Genomic DNA, 16,001 nt, shown 5'->3' with positions numbered 1-16,001 from the left:
GTGCTATGTGACCAGAAGAATTGGAAAAGGCTTGGTCCTTTCTTGTTTGCTCAGATCATTACAAAAATCTCTTACTTGACTGGTAGCCCTTTAATCCTGCCCTTTCTAAAAGGTCCACAGAGAACCCCCCTCCCCACCATGGAGGAGGCAGGCCTATCTGGGGTGACAGGTGGACTTTGTTCAGCCTGGTTATATTAGCAAGTCAGCACATAATGTCGAGGATAATGAGAGCCAGGGTTCTTGCTGTTGGAGAAGACCATACAAGTGTGGAAAGGGAGAGTCCAGAAAGAACCCTCATGTGTTGGGCTGAACTTGGAGGAGGTATAAACTCATGTGTTTGACATATATGTAGAGAGACCCAAAAATAGTTTCATATTGTCTGTATTAGTGTGTCTATAGGTTATGTTATATGTTCTCTATTGCTGTCTACTGAGAGTGTCCAGAAGCAATGGTACCCCAGGACCAATAAGCAAAGTAACTCCCAGATCTTGGCTTCTAAATACCATTTTCTAATAAGAAACCAGAGATCTCTGGAGAAATAGTTGACTTCAGGGCTTGAGCAGTGAAAGTACAAGACAAGCCTGGAATATCTTGTTGTGCTGGGAGGTAAGAAAATGCTCAAAGAATCATGTGCTGTCAAAGGACATGGAGGCAACGTGAAGGGCTCTCACTGTTTAAGTCTGGGACAACCTGAACAGCAAAATCAATGGGGATTGGCAGATTACAAGCCAGGGAGTAAAACAGGAACCCATGAGTCCATTCTGATGTAGATGAATGAGTGAGTGAGGAATGCACGGAAAATAAATCATTAGAGTGAAAGAAGTGGAAGGTCATCTTTGAGCTGTCATTGTAGTGCAAGAGCGAGTCATCAACAAAGGCTGAGGATGGTAGGTGAGTTTGATGAGGAATAATACAGGAATCCTTTCTACAAGATACTTATCAATTGCGAAGGTAAAGAGGAGCAGAGCAGCATTTCTGGGGCATTTTGCTGGAGAGCATGAGAAAGTTTGACCCGACTGTGGCCTAGGGACTTGGGGACAGATACAGTGTGGGTCCCCTTGTGGGTTTTGTTTTTTTTTAAGATTTTATTTATTTATTCATGACAGAGAGAGAGAGAGGCAGAGACACAGGCAAAGAGAGAAGCAGGCTCCATGCGGGGAGCCCAATGTGGGACTAGATCCCAGGACTCCAGGATTACACCCTGGGCCGAAGGCAGGCGCTCAACCGCTGAGCCACCCAGGCATCCCCCCTCTGTGTTCTTACTGAGGAACTATCCCAGATCATAAGAGACTGAAGAGACACAACCATGTGCAACGCATGTTCCTCTGTGGGATCTGAAGGAAAATGAATGTTTTGGGGACAGTGAACAAGGGGCTCCTGTGGACTGGACAACAGACCTGTATCCATGTTGACGCCCTGACTGGGAGGGCTGTGGAGCAGAGGCTGTCCTTGTTTTGGGAAAACAAACACTGGAGTATTTCAGACTGATGAGTAATCATAGCAGAAGCTCTTTGTCAAATGACTCAGAACAAGTCTAACGATAATGGGTAAGTGTATGTGTAGAGGGATGAATGCTAGATGATAGACAAGTGTAGTGAATGTGCCGGGAGGTTCACGGTGGGAATCTGGGCAACGGAGATGGGGAGTGCTTTGTACTTGCATATCTTCTCTAAGTATGAAATTAATTCAAATGCCGTTGGTAAAAGTCCATATTTCTATCAAATGGCCAATTCAGAATGCAGGTTTGATTGAATCTCTTCCCTCCTTATATTTCCTTTGCCTCTAATGTGAAGTTATGGCTCCTGTGCGGGACAGGCTCCTGTCCACTTTTGACCCTGCTTCTCACCTCTCCTCCTGATCTAGGGTCTACACTGCTGCTCATCCCTCCTCCATCTGGCCTACCTTTCGCCCTCTGTCCTGATGCAAAACTCCTGTTCATCCTTCAAAAACAACTTGTATATCTCCACTTCTGTGAAACGTTTTGTGGTATTTCCTTCCACGAGTTAGACCTTTGTATACTTTATGCTTATTTCCATGACTACACTTTTTGCTGAATACAGCTCAGCCCCAGAAGCAGCTCTGTGCAGGTGAGGGGGAGCCCTGATGTTTTTGGGAGGGGGGAGTCTGAATTAGATGGTACGTGTTAGAGCACCCACCTGGAGCCATCTAGAAGTCACAAGCCACATTCCAGGATTTTTTATGATGTATTTTTTCAAAAAAAGATTTGAGAGATAGAGAGCACGTGCATAAGCAGGGAGAGTGGCAGGCAGAGGGAGAGTGAGAAGCAGGCGTCCCACCAAGTGGGGACCCCAGAGCCAGGACCCTTGGTTTATGACCTGAGCCAAAGGCAGACGCTTAGCCAACTGAGCTACACAGGTGTCCCTCCCACTCCATTTTTTTTTTTCGATATTGCACATGATATTTGCATGGTTTCATGAGGGCTTCTTCTCAGGTCTCATTAGGTGAAAGCAAGTGTTGGCTGAGCTGTGGTCACCTCTGGAGACTGTCATCTGAGATCCCCTCCCCAGTTCGCTCAGGGTATTGGCAGAATTCAGTTCTCTGCAGCTGTAGGGACAGGTCCCTGACTTCTGCTGGGTGACAGCCAGGGATCACCTATGTTCCTTACATATGCCCCCTCTGGCCTCTTCATCTTCTTCCCAGACAGTAGGAGTGGCCACATAGGATTACCTCCCCTTTGACCAGTAGCCTGGCCCTGGGAGTAGATCCCGTCACACTCAACAGGTCTTGCTCACACCCAAGGGCAGGGCGTGGATGCCAGGGGCAGGACTCCTGAAGGAAGGGCTCCAGTTAGGGTTCCAGGCAGTAGCAGGTAATTTATACGTTTGTGAAGGAAGGCCCTGATTCTGGCACCCACCTATTTTCACCTGCCCTAGGTGTTTATAACTCCAGTGCTAGTCTGTTGGTAGCAGTGGTAAACCTGTTAGGCCCTGTGCTGCATTTGCACTCAGTGCTGTTCTGGGTGCTTTACGTGATTGCTCCTGTCATGCTCATGGCTGCTGTACAGGAGGGTCACCTCATGATCCCCAGGTTCCTGAGGCTCTGGCTGAAGCACGAGGTTCTGAAACACACCACCTGGTTTACACAGCCAGTGAGGGGCCCACTGGACTCCATGAGCACGCTGGTCCTCCACAGTTAATCCCAGTTAATCCCACAGGCTGGTGTTGCAGCATGCCCATATATGGGACGTTGGGAGTGACACCAGCTCTACCTGATCTCCAAAACCAAAGAGGCTGGGAAAGGAAAGTTCTTGACTCTTGTGACAAAGTTGCTTATTACTGTGAAAAAAGGTTCTGTTTTTATCATAATCTGGAATCATAAACTAGCTTACAGTCCAGCAAAGGAGAGGGACAGACATGTTTAAATTCTAGAAAAAGGATGTAGGAGAAATCTACCACACACGTGGGACCAGCGTGAACAGGGGAGGGTGTGCAAGGTGCTGCCGCTGGGGCTCCAAGGGCCTGGGGCACAGGTGGCTGGGGGAGGGCAGAGGAGCGGAGCCACCAGGAGGCCCCACCCTGGGCTGGCTGCAGCCCTGTCCTTCAGCCTCAAACACAGCATTTTCTTCCCACCACCCAGCAGCACTTTAGTCTTCACCTCATGCCATTTCAAGGCCCTTCCCCAAAGGGCCATGTCCTCCTCTCAGCGTCCTCTCTGCCCGCCTCATGCTTCTCTAGGACCCTGCCACCTCCACGCATGTACCGTGCGCTCCAGACCTGCCCTGCTACACATGGGGGTGTGAGCCCCTGAACTGTGGCTGGTCTGAACTGAGCTGTGCCTCAAGAATAAAATACACCCTAGATTTTGAAGATGATGTAAGAAACATGTAAAATAACTCAATATTTTAAATCGATATGATTAATGTTTTGTCTGTATTTGGCTAAATACATCATTGAATTTGATTTTGTGTGTTTCGTTTTAAAATGTGGCTGCTAGGTAATTGATAATGATGTACGTGGCTCACGTTATATTCCCACTGGCAGCACGGTTACAGGTACAGTCACCCTATTTTCTGGAGCCCTTCCTGTCTCTGCGTTTGGCCCTCAGACTGTTCTTCCCAGCCCGTCTGTCTGGGAAATTATGCGTCCTTCCTGACCTCAGTTCTTTCTTCCAGACAGCCGTCCCTCACACCCTTGCTTTGCATTTTCTGGGCAGCTGCCTGCCTGTTTCTGTGTCCTAGCAATTAGGAGCCTCCAGAGGTCTAGACAGTGTTTATGTAGTTTCCTGTCTCTAGCTTTCCAGGTCATCAGATGAACTTAGGAAGGCATCTACCCAGTACACGAACGCAATAGAACATTACAGGATGCAGTGGGACTGTCAAATGCATCACTTAGAAGATGGTTGTGTGAGGAAAGATGGGCTGGTAGCCATGTACTGGGCACTGGTGGTGGGGACATGAGCCAGAGGACACAGCATCCACCAAGCCTGTGAGCACGATGCATCTGAGGAGCTCGTGAAGGAGAGCTGGTGGCCGCGGAAGCAGGGAGTGAGCACACAGGGGGGCTGCAGAGTCAGCACCGAGTGATCTGGGAAGGAGTCTGGCTGCATTGGGAGTTGGGGGAGCAGAGCAGGGTCTCAGGGCCACACCCAGGTTGGTCATGTGGAGTGCATGACCTCAGCCTCCTGTTCCACAGGGTCCGAGGCTTTCCCAGAGTCAGCTGTTTCCTGGGCTGACAGAGTGTGGACTCTGGCGTCAGAACGTCCACCCTCTGGCCTTGTGAGTTTATTTATTTATTTATTTATTTTAAATATTTATTTTATTTATTCATTCAGAGAGAGAGAGACAGGCAGAGGGAGAAGCAGGCTCCACACAGGGAGCCCGACGCGGGACTGGATCCAGAGTCTCCAGGATCACACCCTGGGCTGCAGGCGGCGCTAAACCACTGCGCCACCGGGGCTGCCCTGGCCTTGTGAGTTTAGGCAAGTGCGTTAGCCTTTCTGGCCTTCCATCTCCTCATCGGAAAAACAGTAACATGTCTACCTCACACGAATGCTCGAGAATTAAGGGAATGGCCTCATGAGAAATGTGAGTCTGGGGCTCACTTGGAGCAATTCCCCGTGTCACAGCTATCCCTGAAACTGCCTTTCCAACTGATCTTCTGTTAGGTTCTTCCTAATACAGGAGTGTTCGTGAGTGAGAATGAAAAGGGAGCACTGATATGCCAGGGGCCAGAGTACAGTGGAATATCAAACGCTCTTTGTATCCATTATTCGTGTCTCTCAGGCAAGAAGCTGGGTAAATGGCCAAATACCATGTGATTAAAAATGATCACATCTGCAGAATACATTTTTTATGTGCAGGAAGGCAGACAGTTAATATGATTTGAGAGTCTACTCTGCTTGTGTGCCTGAGAACCTAAGTGCAGTCTCCGTCACACTTGTGGTGACTGGGCCATACAGGTGGTGGAAACAGTAAGCGAGGTCACACCGCCCCGCGTTGGTACAGGGCCACCCTCCTCGGCCTGCAGGCTCAAGGGGGACTTTTATATTAACCTTCCAATAAAATAATTCTGGTAAAATAAACCTGGAATGCAGAATAGCCCTCTCAACGTCTCAGTTCTCTCGTCTTAGATAAAGAACCGTGAAACCGTGCGTCCAACCGTCATACTCTGGGATCCGCAGTATCCTGCGGGGCATGCGTTATAGAGAAACCGGCAAACACTCCCAGGTGCCGAGCGCAGAGAGGGAAATCTCTTCTCCCAATCTACTGTGTATTTGCTCAGTCGAGTTTAGGGTGCCTGATTTTCTTGCTTCTAAGAGGTGGGACGAGAGACGGTTCCTGATGCTGCTCCAGAACCTGAGTGCACCTGATCCGTGGGCTCTGCGGATGCAGGCAGCCGTGCCTCAGTTTCCCCGTCGTGGCTCGTACACCCGGTCGGTGGGCTCTGCGGATGCAGGCACCCAGGAACCGAGGGAGCTGCTGAGGTAGCAGGCGGCTCAGAAGCCGTGCCTCAGTTTCCCTGTCGTAACTCCGGACGTCCCAGCCAGGCCGGAGGGTCAGCCCACCTCGGTTCCCACACGGAGGAGGCCCGCGCCTCCAGCCAACCGAACGCTGACCGGGGCTTCACCCCGCCCCCGCCACCTTCCCAGCCCACATGGGTCTCTGCCCGCAGCCCGCCGCTCAGACCGGGTGGGGAGGCGGGTCAGCTACGGGGTCAGCAATGGCTCGGCCTTCCGTCGCTTCTGCCTGTCGGTTGCTAGGAGCCGGCCGCGGGGTATTCTGGGACAGCGATGGCTCGGCGCTCTTCTGCTCGAGCCTGCCAATGGCACGGAGCTGGAAGTGGCGCGAGCGCGCTAGGGGCCGCCGCGGGGCATGCCGGACAGCGGTCGTTCGGCGCTCGGCTGCCAGGGCCTGCCAGTTGCTAGGAGCCGGGGACGCCGGCGGGCCTCCCGGGCCTACCAGCTGCGATGGAGCCTGGGAAGGTGGGTGCGAGCGGGCGGCGCGCGGGGCGGGCCCGGGGGGTCTCCCGTTGGCCTGGGGCGCACGGTTGTCGGTGTCCCGGCCTCCGTCCCGCCGTGGTGGTGTCGCGCGCTGGGCGGTGTCGGGGTTGTTCCCGGGAGTCGTGCGGCCGTGCACTTGTGGTCCTCAGAGGGGCGCGGGGGGTGCGGGTGGGGGTGCGGGTGGGGGTGCGGGGGGTGGCGGAGAGACCGCGGTGCTGCCGGGAAGGAGTCTCTTCTCCCCTCCCGGAGCTGAGTGCGGGGGCTCCTCCTGCCCTCCCCGGGGCCGAGTGCGGGGGCCGAGTGCGGGGGCTCCTCCTGCCCTCCCCGGGGCCGAGTGCGGGGGCCGAGTGCGGGGGCTCCTCCTGCCCTCCCCGGGGCCGAGTGCGGGGGCCGAGTGCGGGGGCTCCTCCTGCCCTCCCCGGGGCCGAGTGCGGGGGCCGAGTGCGGGGGCTCCTCCTGCCCTCCCCGGGGCCGAGTGCCGGGTTCCCCCGCCCCTTCCCCGCCGGGGCTGAGCGGCCCTCCCCTGGCGGCGGGCTGCAGGCAGAGGCCCTGTGGGCTGGGAGGTCGCTGTGGCGGCGGCGGAGTGAATTCTGGCTTCTGAGCTTGCGTCTCTGCTGTGGGGAAACTGACTACGCGGCTTCTCTGGTTGGAGACGTGGGGAATAACAGTAGCGACCTTCGTGGGCGTTTATGAGGATCGACTCAGAGCGCCTTAGCAGGGCGTGCAAAAGTGCTTAAGGCGGGCTCACTAACTCCTGTTTGCTGTTTTCCGTGTACTGATCGATGAACACTGAAAGGTGAGCGCTCTAGTTCCCATGCATTTCCTACCTTTCCTATTTTGGTTTTTTTTCTACCATTTACTTTGACAGTGTTAGACAATGTTCTTTGTTTCTATTTTGTGTTATGTCCACTTTAGATAGTATCTTTGAACTTCCCGCTGGTCAGGATTAGGAAATTTCTACCCTACACTACCACCCTCCATCTATCTTTTAAGTCCTCCAGCTTACTGGCCTCGGTCACTTTCTATACCATTCCCTTATGTTTTCATAAGTCATTGTTAACTTGCGTTTTCTGATTTTTTTTAGACGTACGTTTTTGAACCAAAAAATCTGTGCATACTGTAATACCATGGCTGTATAAGCAATATTCAGTGCAAAACTAAGTAAGGTGTGCGAAGAGGCTGGTAGAGAAAATGTGGTCCTGTATCCCTCAGCTTGTGTTGCTCAAGGAACTATGTTCCTGGGAACAGAGTCAATAGATCAGATTTTCTTGCCTTCAATAAATTGTACCTTAATGTAGTTTACTTCATATTTGGACCCTGCCTTTCTTAAGTGGTCCTTTGATTTTCCTGTAGGTCGTGTTTGCCTTCTCTTTGGCAAAATGTAAGCCTTTTTCCTTAACCTTACCACTTACATATTTTAGCTTTTTAAACAGTCATATTATCTGTTTATTTATTTATTTTTTTAAAAAAAGATTTATTTACTTATTTATTCATGAGAAACACACAGAGAGAGAGGCAGAGACACAGGCAGAGGGAGAAGCAGGCTCCATGCAGGGAGCCCAACGTGGGACTCGATCCCGGGTCTCCAGGATCACACCCTGGGCTGCAGGCGGCGCTAAACCGCTGCACCACCGGCGCTGCCCTATTATCTGTTTAATAAAATCTGCTTTAAAGAATTCTTTCCAGAGTTTGCTTTCTGTTCTAATTATGGCTAATTTTTTTTTTTCTAGACCTTCTCAGAGCTATCATCTGGGAATTTCTTTTCTTTGTACTTTTGAGTTAGGTGTACTGTTTTTTGGATCCACTGTCATCAGCAGTCTTGAAATCCTCCCTTTTTCCCCTGGAGTAAATCCTTGAGTACTTTTTTTTCCCCCTCAAGTACCTTTTTAACTAAAATATGTAGGGAGGAAACTGTACTCTAAGAAAGTTTTTTTATTATACTAATACACTTGTTTGAAACTTTGGCTTAGCATAGAATTCTAGGATCAGAATTAATTTCTCCAGGACTTTGAAAATTCATTTATTTATTTGTTTATTTGAGAGAGAGAGAGAGAGCACACACATGAGTGAGGGAAGACAGAGAGGGAGGGGGAGAGCAAGAAGCAGACACCCCTAGCAGGGAGCTTGACATGGGGCTCAGTCCCAGGACCCTGAGATCATGACCTGAGCTAAAGTCAGACACTTAACTGCCTGGGCCACCTCTGTGCCCCATACTTACCTCAGGACTTTGAAGGCATTCTTTAATCTTCTGTCAACCAGTTGGGCTGATGAGATATTTTGGAAAGTAACTTTTTTTTTTTTTTTCCCCAGAAGATTTAGTCCTTGGGTTTTCTGGACATATGTGGCGGTATGTGTATTGTGGATCTTTTGTTCATTCATTATTTTCAACACTTAAGTATCCCTTTCAAAATGAAAACTCAAGTCTACTTTTACTTCTAGGACATTTTATGTATTCTACGTTTTCTTCTTTCTTTTCCCCCCATTCTTTCTTGAACTCTGATTCAGTCTCTTGTTAGGTGTTGAATTCATGGCTCATGTCTTCCATCTCCTTGACTTTTTTTTTCCTATATTCTTATTTTTCCAACTTTATTGTTAGCTTCATCTGCTTGTTCTTTCTAATTTAATTAATTTTGAAATCATACAACTTTTATTGTTTTAAATAAAGAGGGAGATAGCTCTTGAAGCACTGTCTTCCCTTGGGCTTAGAACAGGAAGCGTTTTTTGTTTTTTGTTTTTCATTTTTAAAAGTGAAAAAAAATTAAAAAAATTTTTATTCTAGTGTATTTAACATACAGTGTTAAATCATTTTCAAGTGTACAATATAGTGACTTGAAAATTCCATACATCACTCAGCACTCATCAAGACAAGTGCACTCCTTAATCCCATCACCAATTTAACCCATCCCCCCACCCCTCCCCTCTGGTAACCATCAGTTCTCCATAATTAAGAGTGTTTCTTGATTTCTCTCTTTTTTTTTCCCCTTATGCTTATTTGTTTTGTTTCTTAAATACCACATGTGAGTGAAATCATGTTGTCTTTCTCTGACTGACATTATTTCACTTAGCATAATATTCTCTAGTTCCATCCACATCTTTGGAAATGGTGAGGTTTTATTTTTTATGACTAATACTCCATTGTGTATATATACATTTTCTTTATTCATCAATCATTGGATACTTCGGCTGCTTCCATAATTTGACTAGTGTAGCTAATGCTGCTGTAAACATTGGGGTGCATGTATCCCTTTGAATTCTTTTTTTTTTAATTTTTTAAAATTTATTTATTTATGATAGTCACAGAGAGAGAGAGAGAGAGAGAGAGAGAGGCAGAGACACAGGCAGAGGGAGAAGCAGGCTCCATGCACCGGGAGCCCGATGTGGGATTCGATCCCGGGTCTCCAGGATCGTGCCCCGGGCCAAAGGCAGGCGCCAAACCGCTGCGCCACCCAGCACCTGGGTTTCTGTGCACTTGTGAGGACACTTATTTGGGGACTTTATTGTGTATCATCCTTTATTTTACTTCTATTTTTTTAAAGATTGTATTTATTTATTCATGAGAGAGAGAGAGAGAGAGAGAGAGAGAGGCAGAGGCAGAGATACAGGCAGAGGGAGAAGCAGGCTCCATGCACCGGGAGCCCAATATGGGATTCGATCCCGGGTCTCCAGGATCGCGCCCTGAGCCAAAGGCAGGCGCCAAACCGCTGCGCCACCCAGGGATCCCGAATTAGTTCTTTTTTTTAAGATTTTATTTATTTATTCATGAGAGACACACAGAGACAGGCAGAGACACAGGCAGAGGGAGAAGCAGGGTCCCTGCGGAGAGCCCAATGCGAGACTCCATCCGAGGACCCTGGGGTCACACCCTGAGCCAAAGGCAGACACTCAACCACTGAGCGACCTGGGCACCCCTAAGTAATCGAATTTGATAATATAAAACATCTTCTAGCATAAGGGATAATTTTGAATAAGATAGAGATAGATTATGTCTCAGTCCCAGAGCTGTGTGAGAGCCAGCTCCCCCCTTTGGGTCTTCAGGCAAATATACTAGTCAGTCACTTTGTGGGCTTGGGCAGCCACCCTTCTGTGGCCTCCAGTATCCCTGCTCATTCCAGCCTGTAGTTCTGGACATTCCTGCTGATGTCACGAAGGACATCACCTCTGGGCACTCTAAACAAGAACCCCTGGGTTGGATGAGTGGTGCTGCAGATACACAACATGTGACTTCCACTACGTGAAGGTCTGGGCTGGGTTTGGGGCAGTTGGACTGGACAGGGACTATGGATTTCTTTCACTTTAGAAAACATGTTACAAGAAGAAATAGTAGGACTTGGTGATGGGTTGCCTCTGACCTGAGAATGGAATGTGGGTACCCTGCCCACCAGACCAGTCCTGGCATACAGCCCAGCCGCTGCGACAAGCAACTAGTGTACTGAAGGCAGGGGTGCTCAGCCCCCAGGTATCAGGAGCTGGGGCAGCCATTTTCAAAGAATTTATGGAAAACAAAACAACACTTTTAAGCATTTGTTAACTCGCAACTAACTGGTTCAATTGACATTTAGCTTTAATGTTTGGCAAGTGCGTGAGCGTTTGCTCTGCTGAGATGGAACAGGGTGTTGAGGGCATCGGATGGCTGCACAGGGTTGCCTGTCCAGGACACCCTGGAAGCTCCTGGGTTGGTGGGTGTAACTGGTGGAAACTACATCCACTGAGGGGTTTGGAGGCAGATCCAGGTGGCTGAGCTGTTTAGTTGGGGCGCAGTGTTCTGGGATCCATGTGCTTTGGGGAACCTGCTTTTTGGGAACAGGGAAGTGGGGCTGGAGGGATGACTGGAGATAACAGGCCTGGAGCATGACTCAGAGATTGAGGCTCTGGCTTTCCTACCTGGGTCTGGCTCGAGAATAAACAGTACATTGTGTAATGAGCGGAAAGGGCAATGGCCCAGGAGGAGGTATTCTGCAGGCCCTGCCTCCTGAGAGGACATTGGGCGAGGTGCCCATCTCCCACACCCTCCTCCTGGGTCTCTTGGGCTGTCAGCATGAAGTAGACGAGAAGAGCAGGGAATGCCATTGAAGTCCTCCTATACTCTAGGGGCAGATGGACAGCACCTTGAAGGCTGTCCAAGACTCCCTGCACAGTGCTCCAGAGAGCTTCACTCAGCCCGTTCACCAGATGGCTCGTGTGAGGTGCCGGTGGCTGTACTGGGGCTCCTTCGGGAGTCGCTGCTTATCTTACAGCAGACACGCACCCTGGGGTCCCTGGTGTGGACATTGGCCTCTCAGGTTTGTCTGTGTGTGAACTGAGTAATTCTGTAGCTTGAAGACTTTGATGTATAGGCAGCTCTCCTGACTTTGCCTTTCTATTCTGTACATGGAGAAACCAATTAAATTCTGGTCCACTGGGCAGGGGCTGAAATGCTGGTGGACTTGGTCTTTAAAAAACCTTGGCCAAGTGTAGGGTGAAAAAGACAAAAGGCTCCTTGTCTGAAGTACTTATGTACATAGAATTCCTGAAGGTAGGTGTGACACGGGAGTGTGATAGGACATGCGAGAACTGTGTGTTATTTTACAACATAAAACAATTTTTTTATATAACATAAAACATTTAAAAGTGAAAAAAAGAAAAAGCTTTAGGGCTGAGCAAGGCCGTTGTTCTGATCTTACAAGAGGCAGAAGGAAGATCCTGTGGTCTATCAGAGAGCTGTTGCCTTCGTGGTTTTTAGTTATCAGCAAAAGTAATGTAATTACAGGCGGTAGGAGGTCTGCCCCTGGGCCCTGGAGGTGCCCTTCCACGCTGTAGGGGTCTCTCTCATGGCACACGAGCTCCCTGTGGGGTCTGGACCATTTGATTGGAAAAGGTCCTGTATAAAACCTCTACCCAGGGCAGTGAATTAGAGAAGGAAAATTTCAATCTTCAGAAACTGTGACAGTGGTGCTGATTGCTCATCATCTTATACCATATCTTACTGAGGTCCCATTTTGTTAAATCAACAAATTTATCAAAAAATGTTTTCTTTTTTTTAAAATTTTTATTTATTTATGATAGTCACACACACACAGAGAGAGAGAGAGAGAGGCAGAGACACAGGCAGAGGGAGAAGCAGGCTCCATGCACCGGGAGCCCGACGTGGGACTCGATCCCGGGTCTCCAGGATCGCGCCCTGGGCCAAAGGCAGGCGCTAAACCGCTGCGCCACCCAGGGATCCCAAAAATATGTTTTCTTGTTATAGTAGATAACAGTAAAGTTTGTGGTTATGGTATGTATTTGCTAGATTCTTATCATTGATGGCTTTTTATTTATTTCTAGTAGGTGTATTTATGAACTATTGCGAACTCTGTTTCCCGGATTTTTACAACACGAGGATGATTTTTGGTGGCTTATCCATGAATAAGTTTTTGTTTTTCATTTGTACTCCATTTGCTTTTAATCTGAAACTTAGGAAAATTTGACTTATTTTGTACCCTCAAAGCAGTGTTTCTCCAAGGGAAAAAGAGAGAACTTGGATAAATCTGCCTTTTGTCTACAGGAAATATCCTTAATTTGCTTAATGAGCTCCTTCATTATCTAAATAAGTCTTGCGCATGGCAGGTGGACTATATGTGTGCTGACGGAGGAGTCATGTTGCTGCATGCTCAGTACCTGGGGGTAAGTGGGGGGAGGCCTGCCAGGCAGGGACATTCCAAGGGCATCTGCTCCCTTGGCCGCCAGAAGCACTGTTGGGAGTGGGTGACACGGGGAGGCAGGAGTGTGGCTTATGTACACTGATGAAGTAGCCAGAGGAACACATTCTGTAGCTGTTTATAGGTAATTTTGGACTAGGGAATACTTTTTTTTTTTTTAATTTTTATTACTATTACCTTTTCTTCTAGAAGGTAGTGATTTCTGGCATGTCAAGACCTAATTGCCATTGACTTAAATGGCCTAATGAAAAAGCAGCTCACTAGACTGTACAGAAGTAGTTTTTTAAACTTTAAAAATTCTGACTTTATACTTTTCTTTTTAGAGAAGAACAAAAGATGATACTTGGAAAGCAGATGAGCTCAGAAGACATCTTTCGGTACCGTATTTTAAAGATCTGAGTTGGGGTCCTTTGGACCTTGGATGGTTTCTTGGGTAGCTTTACCTTGTTTTCAATGTTGCTTATATGTGGCTCATTCCAGAGATGAGATAAAGGCCTGTGGTTACTAGGTCGGAACTGTGGAGGCACAGGGTTGCTCAGCCTAGCGGTGCACAGCTCTGTCAGGTTTTTGTTTTGGTTCAGGGCTTGGGCCATGTGTGTCTGTGTGTGGGTGCATGCATGTGGTCTCTGGGTGTGAGAGTGTGCGCATATGTGTATATGTGTGTGTGTAGATGTGTGTGTGTGGTGTGTGCACACATGTGTGGTCTCTGAGTGTGTGCATGTGTGTGCTTGTGTGTGTGTGCATGTGTATGGTGTGTGCACATATGTGTGTTCTCTGAGTGGTCTCTGAGTGTGTGCATGTGTGTGCTTGTGTTGTGTGAGGGTGTGTGCATGTGGTGTGTGCACACGCGTGTGGCCTCTGTGTGTGCATGTGTGGTGTGCATGGAGGCACTTTGGGCTGTGCAAATGTGTGAAAGAAGCCCCCTTGGACTGGAGCCAGGAGGCTGCAGACCCGAAGGGGAACGTGCGTGTTCCTGGGAGGCCTCTGGGCTATACCCATGGAGAGAGGGAGGTTCCTCCTGCCCTGGCAGCAGCTCGTGGTGGGAAGCCAGATGCTTCCTGGCTCCCGGTTTACACTCGTGGACGTGTAGCCGCTAGAAGCCCCTCCGAGTCCCCCTACCCCCTGTATGAGAGCCTCCTGTCTTTGCAGCATCACCTGTGGTCGTGCCATGGCATTGCTGTCGCAGACCGCAGTTCTCCGCTATTCCCGCACAAACCCAGTTCCCGGGATAGAGCCACTGGCAGTTTTATTTTAAGGTTAACTGGTTGAGACCAGGACCCCCGAAACTGTTGCGGGAGTCCATGTGTGCTGTCCTAGGTTGTGGGGCTGGGACCTTCGGGTCAGCCTCAGTGCCCCATGGTCGTTGGGGGGGAAGGGCCGGCCCTGTGTTCAGAGCCCCCCTCCCAGGCCCACATATCTGGGGGAAGCAGTTGCGGGAGCAGGAAGACCCTTGGGGAGGGGGACCCGTACCCTGCATTTCACTCTCCTCTTCTGACATAGGCGGTGCCGTCGGGCAGTCCCAAGGATGACAGGAAGCACAGGGAAAAGAGGCTGCATAAGGAGGCAGACCTGGACGTCCCCGAGTACAAAGATCAGAAGCATAGCAAGGCCTGGGACCGGCCCGGCGACAGGGAGAACGCTCTCAGGGAGAGAGACCCAGAGAAGCTGAGGGACAGGAAGAAGGACTCCAGGGACCAGGACCGAGAGAGGCATAAGGACAGACACTGGGAGCCGGATGCAGACAAGTCTCACGGCAGAGGGAGAGACCGCGAGAAGGACGGAGACCGCAGGGCCAGGAAGGAGGAGCTCCGGCAGACGGCCGTCCGCCAGAGTCTGCTGGACCGGGGGGGCAAGACGTGGGCAGGTGTGTGTCCCTGTGAGGGGGAGGGTTGGGGGCTCTGTGTGTGTCCACGGTGTGCATCCTGTGAGGCTCTCAAAGTATATGTGTGCACTGCTGTTGGGTTAGAGGGACTTAGGGTGGGATTGTTGGCTCACGGGGTCACCACTTGGCATGTTTCACAGCATCTCTCTTACTGTACATTGCCTCTTTGTAGGGTTAGTATTTTGATGTTCTTCATGTGTATTTCTAATAGAATTGTTTTTGTTCTCAGATCTTCTTTTTTTTGCTACCTAATCTTGTTCCTTCACTGCATCATTGATGCGAACAGTTACACGATTAGGCTCTCTGATGTCCCTTCCCCTCCTTGTCTGTTTTTGTGCCTCTTTGCATCTCCTCCAAGCCTCCCCTGCTGTGACGTGTGGCTGCTCCCTCCCTCAGTGACTACACCCTTTCTCATGATTTGCGGTGCTGGTCATCTGTTCTTGACTTCCAGGTTTTGGTTCCAGCCTAGGTTTCATCCCTGAATTCCGGGCTCACAGATCCTCTTGTCCTTTGATGTTTGATAGATGTTGAAAACTTAGTAGGTCCTGGACAGCTTCTGGAATTCCCACAAATCTGCTTCCCCAAAACCTCCCCCATTTTAGTCAATGGCAACCACATCCTTCCCTCTGTCAGGCAGGAAAACCTGGGGGTCAGTGGGACCCCACTTTTCCTCCGCAGTCAGCAGAGCCTGGCCCTTTGCTCCCTGCCCTGTTGTTTTGATCTCTTGAGTCCCAGGCTCCCAGAATAGCAGTCAGTGCACCACTAGCACTTCATGAAGGAGTGAGCTGTGTCTCAATGATCTCTTTAATTTCATCCTCATCTTTTAAATTGTTGATTCTCTTCATTTTAAGTCTAATGACTTTTCTTTTTTTGTCTGTACAGATTCAAAAGTGAAGCTCTCCTTTCACCATCAGGGAGAGATCTCAAGTTGTGGGTAGATGTGTGTGCTGGCAGGTGGGCTGCACTTTGCCTCCTTCTCATAG

General features: G+C 49.4%; 1 protein-coding gene across 4 annotated transcripts in view; it reads left to right on the top strand.

Moving 5' to 3' along the window:
- The first annotated feature begins 6,312 nt into the window (after positions 1 to 6,312).
- Positions 6,313 to 16,001, top strand: part of DYNC2I1 (dynein 2 intermediate chain 1) — a 49,313-nt gene continuing 39,624 nt past the window's right edge. For 3 of the 4 annotated variants that reach the window (XM_055335076.1, XM_055335074.1, XM_055335073.1), the window contains exons 1-3: positions 6,313 to 6,441; positions 13,460 to 13,513; positions 14,637 to 15,000. In XM_055335076.1, coding sequence (XP_055191051.1) covers positions 6,427 to 6,441; positions 13,460 to 13,513; positions 14,637 to 15,000 — 433 coding nt within the window. In that variant the 5' untranslated portion in view covers positions 6,313 to 6,426. The remainder of the gene's footprint in view (positions 6,442 to 13,459; positions 13,514 to 14,636; positions 15,001 to 16,001) is intronic. The other variant, XM_055335075.1, reaches the window with a different exon arrangement.

This window comes from Nyctereutes procyonoides, unplaced genomic scaffold (genome assembly GCF_905146905.1).
Source record: "Nyctereutes procyonoides isolate TBG_1078 unplaced genomic scaffold, NYPRO_anot_genome, whole genome shotgun sequence".
NCBI lineage: Eukaryota > Metazoa > Chordata > Mammalia > Carnivora > Canidae > Nyctereutes > Nyctereutes procyonoides.
Note: the sequence above shows the minus strand (reverse complement) of the source record. Positions and strands in the feature narration are given on the sequence as shown.